The sequence below is a fragment of the Manacus vitellinus genome, unplaced genomic scaffold (genome assembly GCF_001715985.3).
Source record: "Manacus vitellinus isolate BGI_N305 unplaced genomic scaffold, ASM171598v3 scaffold_52_pilon, whole genome shotgun sequence".
NCBI lineage: Eukaryota > Metazoa > Chordata > Aves > Passeriformes > Pipridae > Manacus > Manacus vitellinus.
Window position 1 is genome coordinate 901,658 of NW_021940628.1, and position 11,713 is coordinate 913,370.

Sequence of the window (11,713 nt, forward strand, 5' to 3'; positions counted from 1 at the left end):
TCCCCAGCGAGCGGCGCTGCCGGGCCGGGAAAGCCGGGAACGGGCGGGGAGGGGACACGCCCGCCCGCCTTCAGCCCCCTCGGGGTCGGTTCGGGCTGTAAATCCGGGCTGCGCTGCCCGATTGTCCCCCTCCATCGCCCCGGCAGGGGTTGGGGACCCCCTTGCACCCAGCGGTGGCAGAGCTGGGGGTGCGGGGTGACCCCCCGAGCCCCGGGGACAGCAGCTCGGGGACACATCCTGAACGACGGCTGCTCCCAGCCCTTCCCTGGCTGCTTCCCAAGGACTGAAACGCTCCAGCGGCCATTTGAGGTGCCCAGAGCCCGCAGTTCCCCCGGGATAAGCCCGATTTATCCCCAGCGAGGGCAGGGACTCTGGCCCGGTGACCGCCCTTTAAATCCAAAGCGAGCGGCTTTTTACCTGCGGAGGGCTCGGAGCTTACGGACCCCCCACCCTGCCAGGCTTTCCCGCTGTGTCCCTGAGGATGGTGCTCCTTTTGGAGGGGCTTGTGGGGGGTCCCTGGCTCGCAGCCCCCCCCCCCGGGATGGCTCCTGGCACTGCAGAGCCCCCGAGGTGCCCACCGAGGGGTGGGTTACGCAAGGGCACGGAGGGTGCCAGGGGATATTTTGGGCTCCATGGGCAGGACACATTCTGTTCCCATGAGCTCAGCCAGTGATGGGGGCCGGTCCCTTCCCACCCACTGCCCCACAAAACCCTCACGGGGGTCACTGGGTGGCTCCAGGTCTCCACTGGGAGCACTGGGGGCTCAGCTCCATCACAGCCTGAGCTGGCCATGGCAGAGGCTTTGCAGAGCTTGAGGAGCTGCTTTGTTTTCGGCCTGGATTTATCCCCTCCCATGGCAGAGGGTTGGAACGAGGTGATGTTTAATGTCCCTTCCAATCTGAACCATTCCATGGTTCTATGATTATCCATCTCCTGCCCGTGCAGTGGATCCAGGTATCCACTTGCATCCATAGGGCAACGAGCTGCCAACACTCAGGGCATGGATATTCCTCCTCATCTCCAGCCCCACATGAACCCCTGCACCCCCGAGGGCAGCCCAGCCCCAGTAATGCCCATTTCCCAAAGCATTTTGGGCTCCATCAGCCTTAAAGTGCTCACTCAGCACAGATGATTATTATTATTATTATCATCATTATTATTTCCTGTTGCTTTCCTGTGTGATAAACACCGTTAACACATGTTTTTAAATTGGGGGCAACTGTGGTGGAACACAAAAATTGCATCCATTGGGATCATAACTATCAGCTACAGGTGGGGAGATTATTAATATACCTTCTGCCCTGCAAGACAACAGCAAAAGCTGCTGATAAATTATATATATATATATATGTAGACAAATTGCAGGCCTTGGTTAGGCACAGGGTAAAGGATTTATTGGTTTATAATTGTGGCCAGCTGAAGAAACTGATTTCACCAGACACATTGTGGTGAAAGTGCAGCAAAAAAAGAAGAGGTTTTCTCTTTTTTTTTTTTTTGACAGCTCAGCCCTTCCCAGCGAGGCCTTGTGACCAGAAACAGCACCTTCAGTCAAGGATCTCTTCCATTTGAACAAAATATTTGGGATGCCTCAAAGAGAGCCAGGAGGCTGCAGGGAAATTCCTCCTCGGACAGAATGTCCCTGTTGCCTTGACCCTTTTCTACAGCTTGTCTTTGGTCCTCTGAGCTGTTTCAGTTCCCTAAAAGATGACATTTTCCTCACTTCTTTGGAAAAACCAACACGCAAATTCTCCAGCTGCTCCAGGGCACTGAGACCCCATGGCCAGACCCCCCCCATATACGTGGCAGAAAAGCCACTAGTGCTAAAAACAACCCCTCAAAATGCCCTAAAAATCGTGCCAGACTCACTTAAAAATAAGCTCAGGGTTGCCATTCCCAGCATCTTTGGGGAATAACCCCAAGGTTATGTGACAGGGGGCTGTCACCCTGGCAGGTCCCCAAACACTTCCACGTCCCCCACAGAGTGTTGTTTGGTGTTAGAGGGTGACACCCTAAAAATACAGCACTTTTTGGGGAGGGGTTTCTTCCTCTCCAGCAGGAACTTTGGCCCAACCAGCAGCGCTCAGGGAGCCCCGTCCTCCTGCCTCAGCTTCCCCAGGGCCCCTGAGCTGCCCCCAAACCTCTTTCCCTCGGTGCAGGCAGAGGCTCTGCCCTGTAAAATCCCCAGAAAACCCCCAGTGAGCCCCTTCCAGCCCTGCTGCCCCCCTGTCCCTGCTCAGAGGTGGGTCCAGAGGGTCTCTGGATGCAGAGCCAGGATCCAGCTCCTCAGGCACACAAGGATCCCCCTCGGCCTGCAGGGCTGGCCCCTCCTCAGGGATCTTATCAGCAGCTTCCAGGGGCTGCTGCCCACGCCCTGATAATTGCCTGGCTCCCCAGCACAGGGTTGGTGTGTCCCCAGTGCTGCTCCACCCCCCCAGAACCATCCCAGCAGCAGGATCACACATCCCACGGAAAACCCACAGTGGGACGACTGTCGTGCCCCAGATCCCGACTTCCCAGGAGGGTGTTACATCCAAAAACAGGTGGGAACAATCGCCACAAGGAGGGTGGACTGGAGTCAAACCCACTCCCCTCAGGAAAATAGGGAGTGCTCAGACCTCCCATTTTCCCCCTTGGAATGCTCCCAAACACTTCCAGAGCAGCAGGATCCACCCCACCCACCTCCCCCCAGTTCCATACAGGATCAGCCCCTGGGCTGAGCAAGGGGAAGGGGAAGAAGGAGAAAGAATAAAAAAAAAAAACCCTTAAAAATATAAATTGAAAATAAAAACCAACAACTTTATTTTTTCGAACAAGATCCGTAGCAAAGTCACAGGGGCATTTCCATGCCCAGTCAGAAGTAAATACACCCCAAAAAAATATAGAAATAACTTAACTGGAGATATGATTAAACAGCCAAACCAAAGGATGGTGGTGCTGCTGGCCCTGGATCCTGCTCCAGCAGAGCCAGGAGTGGGGACTTTCCCAAAACAGACACCTCCCTGGCGACCTGCGCCTCTGGGAATGCTCTGGCACGTCTGGATAAAGCCACGGTCACTCCATCACCCTGAGAGCAGGAGGGAGCCCCGTGTCCCAGCACAGCTCCCACCTCAGCCCCTCGAACTGGGGCAGTGGAGATGCGCAAGAAAAGGTGTAAAACACCCCACGGGCACTTCTCCCCTCACCCTGTCCTGGCGCCCAAGTTAAAGGCACAACGAGACCCCAAAAAGCAGGAGTGAAGCCCTCTGGCCCTCTCTGGCAGGGGGACAGTCCTCTGGCACTGCTCCCACAGACACCCCAGGTTGGCTTCCTTCAGGCTCACCCCAAAAGGGCACAGAGCACTGGGGCACCCCCAGCTCTGCCAGGGCAGCACAACGGGCTCTTCCCACCACTTCTTAGGGATCCCCTTCCCTGGGAGAACGAACGGGGAAGCCCCAACTTTCCTTCCCCAGCTCCCTTCAGCAGGGAGATAACGTTGCAGGCTCACTGGAACAGGGGTGGCAGCTCCCCCCTGGCCTGTCCCCCACCCGTGGGGCCCGTGGGGCAGGAGGAGGAGGAGGAGGGAGCAGAGCAGGGTCAGGTCATGTAGCGGGTGACGGCGCGGAGGGCGTAGAGCAGGGCCGCCTGCATGCGGGCCTCCAGCAGGAGCAGGTTGATGTGCACCTGAGGGGAGAGAGAGGGGGGGTCAGGGGGTGGGATCAGCACCCCCAAACACCCCGCCAGCAGGGGCAGGGAGGGGGCAGCACCTTCTCCGAGTGTTTGAAGTGCCTCCAGAACTGGGTGTAGATCTGCTTGGTCGTCTTCTCCGGGTAACAAGCCACTGTCTTGATGTAGATCTTCAGGTTGCGCTCCAGGAGCTGGTTCACCTCCCCGTAGTCGTAGTCGTCGTAGCTGGGGGGAGAGGGCAGAGTGTGTTCTTCAGCCACAGCCTCTGTGCACTCACAGAATCCCAAAATAGTTTGTGTTGGAAGGGATATTAAAGCCCATCCAGTTCCACCCCTTGCCATGGGCAGGGACACCTTCCACTAGCCCAGGTAGCTCCAAGCCCCATCCAGCCTGGCCTTGGACACTTCCAGGGATGAGGAGTCCACCACCAGGGATGGAGAGTCCACCACCAGGGATGGAGAGTCCACCACCAGGGATGGAGAGTCCACCACCTCTCTGGGCAAACCTGTGCCAGGGCCTCACTTCCCTCATCACAGAGAATTCTGTGCCTCCCTTATAATAAAACTTTATTCCCAAATTGCCACCCCCCGGGGTCCTTCTGGACCTCAGCCGAGCCCCACAACAGCACCATTTTCCCTTAGTCAACAACAACCTGAGCAAGACCAAGTCACTGGACCCCCTCCCGGGCTCTTCCCGAGGCGGAGAAGAAGCTCCAGGCCAGGTTTTGGGGACGTACCGGATGCCGAAGACGCAGTGGACGTAGTTCCAGATGGCCCTGCGGAGCATGGAGGTGTCCACCCCGCAGTGCATGGCGATGGTGTTGTAGGTCAGGTTATAAACCACCTGGAACTTCTCGTCCAGCAGCTGCCCCACGTCCGGGTACAGGCGGTTGATCAGCGAGAAGCCGTGGTCCTCCCACGTGTAATCCTGGGGGATTGGGGATTTTGGGGTTTTGGGGGGATCTCTCCCCCCTAAGTTGGCCCCACACCTCTCAGCATCTTGCTCAGCTCCAGCCCTTCACTCACCCAGCTGCTCCCACCACCCTGGGAACGTCCCCCCTGTCCCCCCCAGGGCAAGACAAGCAGGGGCTGCCCCCCCTCCCCTCCCAGCACCCCCCTCTCACCTGAGCATGGAAGGTGGGGGGGGCCTGCTCCCCCCTCCGTGTGAAGTCCTTGTAGCCGAACTCGGGGTCCTCCACGAAGCAGCGGACGTGGGACTGCAGGGAGGGGTCCAAAATATCTGCAAGGCACCACCAGGGCAGCTGGAAGTGATGTGGTGGGACCCCAGACAGAGCCAGCCCTGCACTGAGAGGCTGATCCTGCTCTCCCAGGCAGATTCTGGCTCTTCCCCCTTCCCCCGGCCCATGGGGACCCCCTCCCCAGCCAGGTGCCCCCCTGCACCTCCTCACCTGAGGGAGGGACCAGCAAACTCTCCGTCTTCTCCAGCTCGAAGCGCGTCTCCATCTCCTCCTGTGTGACGCCCTCCTCCTCCTGCTGGTTTTCCTGCAGCAGCTTCATCCTCTCCATCAGCATCTCCACCTCCTGCATGGCATCCCTGCCCTGGGGGGAGCACAGGGCAGGGTCAACCCTGCCTCTGCTCGAGCAGAGGGGCCCCCAAAAGCAGCTCTGCTGGCACTTGGAGCAGCCTCGGGGCTGCTGCAAAGAACATTTGCCTCTGGGTTTGTCCTGCCCAGACCTCAAGCAGCTCCCACGCTCCATGCCCAGGACTGGGAGGAGGGGGAAGCCCTGCAGAGGATGAGGATGATACTGCACAGCCCTAAAGCATTTGCTGTTCCCAACAAAAGGCCACGGAGATGCTCCAAGGGCTGGAGCACCTTGATGATGGAGCCAGGCTGGAGAGCTGGGGGGGTTCACCTGGAGAGGAGAAGGCTCCAGGGAGACCTGAGAGCCCCTTCCAGGGCCTAAAGGGGCTCCAGGAGAGCAGAAGAGGGACTTGGGACAAGGGATGGAGGGACAGGACACAGGGAATGGCTTCCCACTGTCAGAGGACAGGGTTAGATGGGATATTGGGAAGAAATTCTTCCCTGTGAGGGGGGTGAAGCCCTGGCACAGATTGCCCAGAGAAGCTGTGGCTGCCCCTGGATCCCTGGAAGTGTCCAAGGCCAGGCTGGATGGGGCTTGGAGCAACCTGGGCTAGTGGAAGGTGTCCCTGCCCTTGGCAGGGGGGTGGAACAGGATGAGCTTTAAGGTCTCTCCCAACCCAAACCATTCTGGGATTCCCAGGAGAAGCTGCAGAAAGCACCCACTACCCCACCACGCCCTCCCCTGCAAGGCAAAGCCCCCCCTTACCCCAGAGCCCCCCATGCTGTCCTCAGAGCCAGGGCTGCTGTCACTGTGGGGTGAGGGGGCCCAGCAGCCGTTCCCCCCATCCTGGTCCCCCTCGGGTTTGATGCCGCAGCCGAAGACGAAGGAGGCGAGCGAGTGGTAGTGGGTGAGGAGCACCAGGGCCTGCACCAGCTCTGCCAGCGACCAGCTGTCCTCCCCGGGCTTCAGCAGAGCCTGCAAGGCACAGGGAGGGTTGGAGAGACCCCCCAGCTTCCCCACGGAACCCCCCACCCCAGCCCAGGGCCGGGCAGACCCAGGGCAGGGACACAGGAGCGCGTTTGGGATGTGCCTCCCCCACAGACCCGTGGGGGTCACTCAGCCCCGAAAGGGTTAAACCTGGGGGTGGGTGCAAGCAGGGGTGTGGCCCCCGGGGTCAGCACCCCCCCAGACAGTGTGTTTTGGGGGTGATTTGTGCCGGCAGCACCCCCCTCACCTCGATGTGCTCCTTGGTGACGAGCCAGGGCCGGTGCGCCAGCAGCTTGTTGATCTCGTTGAGGTTGCGGAGCTTTTGGGGGGCACAGTGCAGCCCCTGCAGCCAGGCAGGGCTGCCCCCCACCTGCAGGAACTCCCCCATGTGCAGTCTCACCAGGTAGGAGCACTGGTGCCGGGCTGCTGCCTGCGGGAGAGCCGGGAGTCACCCCCAGAACCGGCCAGGGCCCCCCAACCCTGAGACAAACCCTCGGAGAAGCCAAGGCAGGGACACCCCCCCACACATCCCTCCTGGGGGGTTTTCCCTGGGATATGAGTCCAGACAGGGAGGTCTGACCCCCCCTCATCAATGCCAGTCCCCAGAGGCTCTGGAGGGAGGGTGTTGGGGAACCCTGGGTGGGCACCAACTCCAAAAGGGTTCATAAACCTTTGGGACACCCCAGATCAGGGGGGTCCAACTGGGGGGGTCCCAAATGCCTTCCTGCAGCAGTGCTGGGACCCCACCTTAAGCCCCTGGGGCCCCAAACCAGAGAGGGGCTCATCTTTGGGGTCCCAAATGCCCTCCTGCCTCCTAAGCAGTGGTGCTGGGACCCCGCCAGGGGAGGTTTTCTCCCTCCACCATCAATGCCAGTCCCCAGGGGCTCTGGAAGGGAGGGTGCTGGGGTACCTGGGTGGGCACCAACCTTAAAGGGGCTTCCAAGGCTTTGGGACCTGAGATCAGAGGGGACCCAGTAGTTGGGTCCCAAATGCCTTCCTACAGCAGTGCTGAGACCCCACTTTAACCCCCTGGGACCTCAGATCAGAGAGGGGCTCATCTCTAAGACCCCAAATCCCTTTCTGCCTCCTGAGCAGCAGCGCTGGGACCCCCCAGAGCCCACTGTGACCCCCCCAGGCCCCCCCTTGCTCACCATGATGGCGATGTAGTGGCGCTTGTGGTAGGGCAGGGGCCCGTCCATGCGCAGCAGGAGGTACTGGGTCTTCCAGAAGTTGCAGGTATGGGGGTGCAGCCATCCATGGCGACGTGTCCACCCTCCCGCAGACCGAAGGCCTCGATGAGGAGCTGGCGCAGGCCGCTCTCCGCTCCTTCCCGCGGGATCTGCGGGGTGCAGAGAGCAGGGAAGGGGCTGTGAGATGCAGCCCCTCGCTCCTTCCACCCCCACAACCTCCAGGGAGACCTTCCCCCCCCCTCCCCAGCAAGCAGCACCCATCCCCTTGCAGCAGATCCTCACCCCGGCGGGAGCTCCCTGCCTCCGGAATGGGCACCGCCGGTGGCTCCCGGTGCCCGGCTCCCCCTTCCCATTCCCAGGGGGCTGGGGGTGTCCGGGGGTGTCCATGCTGGCTCCCGTGGGGCTCAGCCCGTGGGCTGGGTTGTTTATTTGGGCACTGGAGGGCAGGAGCTGGGGCTCAGCCCCCCCGGCAGGGTGACGACACCGATATCTCTGCCCGGGGAGGGACCATCTGGGACACCCTCGGTGGGAGCTGAGATAGGGCTGAGGGTGCCCCGGGGATTTTGGGACAGAGTTTTCCTTCTGGGGAGGGGCAGGGCAGGGCAGGGGTGGGCAGGACCTTTGCCTGTCAGGGGAAGGACGTTTGTGTGTCTGGATGAGCGGGGAAACCGAGGCACGGGCAAGGGCAGGAAAACACCCGGGTGACAACACAACCCTCCCAAACGATACCCCCCCACACTGCCCTGGGGACACCCCCCGGGCTGGCTGACCCTTCCCCAGCATCCCAGCCCCACCAGGCACTAGGAATTGGGGTGGGGTGTGGGAATCCCCCCTGACCCCCCACCCAGGGCAGGGAGGGGGGAAGGAGCCCCCTCCCCACAGCTCTCACCTCTGCCAGGGGGATGAAGGCACTGGGGCCCTTCGCCAGCTCCCGGGAGACCTTGATCCCTGTTTCCTGGGGAGGAAGGAGCAGCCGGGAGTCACCGGAGCCACCGGAGCCACCGAGTGTCCCCGCCGGTGTCAGCGGAAGGGGTGACTCAGGCAGCCACCCCGCTGGGGCCACTGGCCCTCGCCCCCACAGCCCTTACGTCAGGCTGGCAGTGCCTGATGAAACCCGGCGGGGACGTTGCTCCGCTCCCGGAGGTGCGTGTGACACAGCGGGACACGGGGCAGGACGGCGGGGACACCGCCCCCTCCTTGGGAAAACAGGGAAAAACAGGGGGCGAGGGTCCCGCAGGATTGGCAGAGGGGGACAGGAGCGGCACCAGGCACTGTGGTGGCAATCCCCAGCACAACCACGGTCCCTCTGACCCCACCCGGGCACAAAATATCCCTGAACATCACCGGCTTCCCCCCCTCCCCAAATCCATTCACACAGTTAAGCCAGAAACGAGCCCCGCCCCTCACAGGGGCTTTCCACGCTCCAAGTACAGGGTTTAGATCCTTTCTGCCCCCCCCTCCTGCTCAAACCCCCTTCCCCTTCCATCTCCCAAGGGAAAAGCAAGTTTTCTATGCCATGTTTTCTCCAAACACCGATTTGCCTCCTCTCTGCCGGCAGGTGGGTGCAGGCTGTCCCCAGTCAGGGAGCACATGGGGACAGTGACACAAACAGCCCCAAACCAGGACAGAGACATGGAAGCAGCAGCAGGAGGGACACAGCAGCTTCCCCCAGCCCACCCTCTGGATACAGGTCCTGCCACGGAGAAGCTGCTCAGGAATCCTCTCCAGCTGGTGAAGAGCCACCCTGCTCTTCCCCTTCCCTGCAGAAATCCCCCGGCCCCTACAGCAGCAGGAGCTGGGTGTGGCCCCATCAGGGTACGACCTGTTCCCAAGCACCTCCACGGGATGTTTGAATGGGATCCCAACACCAACCCAGAGGCTGGATCTGCCCACCCAGTGTCTCACATCACCCTGGGATGCCCAAGACCACCCTGCTCCATCCCATGGTCCCCCCAGCACATCCAGGGGGGAGCAGTGCCACGGAGAACCAGAGGCAGGAGCTGTGCCCGTGGTGTCAGACACAAAGCTGCCTTGGCCCATCCTGAGGGACACTTCATCCAGTGCCTGCTCCCTGCTCTGGGCTCAGGGAGACCCACACAGGGCAGGCAGTGCCCACTGGTCACCCCACTTGTGCTGCTGGGGACACCCAGGGAACCCTGTCCCAGCCCGGCCAAAGCCACCAAAAGAGGAAAATGAACCCTATCCCAGGCAAAACCAGGACACAGCTGGATCCCTGCCAGCCCCCAGGACCCAAAAATAAATTATCATCCCCAGCAGGGCACAGGGGGTGCTGCCCCACACCCCTGAGGGCTAGAAAGGGGCAGCTGGGCTCCCACAGCACCCAGTCACCCAGTTCCTGGGTGAACTGGCCAAGTTGCCCACAGGGAGGGATGCCAAGGCACGACCCAAATCCCTCTGGAGGTGCAGCCTGGCACCCTCTCCCGAGCAGGGAAGGGGTGTGGGATGGCAGGAGGTGACAGGCAGCAGCTGTCACTGTGGCCACGTGCTGCTCATGAGCCGGGCAGCAGGACACGGCCCCGGGATACAGCCAGGAGTGCCCACATCCAAGGGCTCCCATGGGATGCTCCCGCCCTGAGTCACCACGGAAGCACTCCAGGGGGCAGCGGGATCGGGTTCCTGCCGTCGCTGCTCCAGGCGCTGAGTTGGCTCCGTGCTAACTCAGGGTTTGGGGACAGGAGCTGCTCCAAAAGCTCTGAGAGGATCCCCGGGAAGGGACAGCAACAGCCAGATCCCGGGACGGCAAATCCACGGGACGGCAAATCCACGGCACAGGCAGCAGCATTCCAGCCGGCTGGAATTCCAACCCCGACGGCAGGGAGGGAGGAGCCGAGGAGCCCGGAGCCAGCCCGAGGCTTTTCGGTGACAGCTCAGGGTGACCTTTGAAGGTGTTTTTAATCATCCCCGTGTTTTGCTGCATTAAGCAATCCCGGGGGTGCTGTGGTTTAACCCTCCCTGTGCCACCTCTGGATAAGGGATCTCCTCCTGCTTCCACTGGTGGGGAATCACATCATGGGAATAGTTCAAGTTGGAGAAGCCCCCTAAGGTCACTGAGTCCAACCCGGCGCTGCCAAGGCCACCACTAACCCACGTCCCCAAAGTGCCACATCCACACATCTCTTAAATCCCTCCAGGGATGGTGATCCCACCACTTCCCTGGGCAGCTGTGCCAGGGCTGGACGATCTAACATCCGATCTCGACTTCCCCTGGTACAGCTGAAGGCTGTTTCCTGCTATCCTGTCAAACCAAAGGGAAGCTGAGGCACGGGGGTGCTGTGCCCTGCACCGGGCACACAACCTGCTCCCCGGCTCCAGCTGGCACAGGGCAGGCAGAGGGGCTCCGGGGGAAGGAGATAATACCCCAGGAGTGGGAAGATGGGTGTGCTGAGCACTAATCCCCCCTCCCCACACTGGTGCCAGCGCTTAGTCAGGTGTGGGGAAACCATCCCTTATCAGATGAGGTTAAACAAACACCATCACAGGAACACAACCGAGGCACCTTCACGGGCAGTGGGGAAGCCCCAGATCCAGGGAATTTCGGTGGTACCTGCCAGACACTGCTGGCCAAGGTCTGGGGCATCCCTGACACCCCCAGCCTCACCCCTGCCTGCTCCAAATTTCGGGCTTTGGCTCATGTCAGGACAAGTGCTGGAGCGACCCCCCTGCTGTTTGTTCCCTGGGGTTTCTCCCACCCACTGTCCCGGCACTCCCAGCCTCCAGCCCGCGTCAGGGGGAACCATCCTGCAGTGACATGGCTGGGGGACCACCAGCTCTCCCCCCAGCTGCAGAGCAATCCCGCTGTCCCTGGGGAAACCTGAGGGAAGGGGGAATGCAGGAGCAACAGGGAAAAAATGCGATTTTTTTTTTTTTTTTTGGAGAGGGGAAAACAAGTCTTGCAAATAGAGGCAGTTCCCAACTTTTCAGGACACTCAGGATGTTGGACTGACACTGCAGACCGCTCTGGTTGCCTGAGAGGGTCAAGGAGATCATGCAAAGCTCCACGGACACCCCAGTTTTCCACGCTGGACTCCAAATGCAAAAGCGATGCCAGACACTTCCAGAATATTTGGGTTAACGGGTCATCAGAGATCCCATAACCGGCCTGGGAACAGCAGCGCGAGCCAAACAACAGGACAGAACTCCCAGAGGGCCCCCATCCTCCTGCCGGCCCCCCACCACTCACACCGGCGGGCACATCCCAGCACCCCCTGCCTCAGTTTCCCTTTGTCCCCGGTTCTGCCCTGCTCCCACACACGTCCCAGCTCCCGGAGGGATCGGCAACACCAAAACTTCCCTGCCCAGCCCTCCAGT

At 60.8% G+C, this 11,713-nt stretch overlaps 1 protein-coding gene across 1 annotated transcript; it reads right to left on the reverse strand.

Annotated features, from left to right (window-relative positions):
* Positions 1-2,771: 2,771 nt before the first annotated feature.
* On the reverse strand, positions 2,772-10,982 carry SESN2 (sestrin 2). Its single transcript, XM_018081192.2, is given in 12 exon segments — positions 2,772-3,660; positions 3,744-3,888; positions 4,400-4,590; positions 4,787-4,902; positions 5,072-5,222; positions 5,973-6,182; positions 6,442-6,624; positions 7,346-7,444; positions 7,447-7,533; positions 8,274-8,420; positions 8,473-8,580; positions 10,950-10,982. Coding segments are annotated over 12 exon segments (1,557 nt in total). The 3' UTR covers positions 2,772-3,573.
* Between the last annotated feature and the right edge of the window lie 731 nt (positions 10,983-11,713).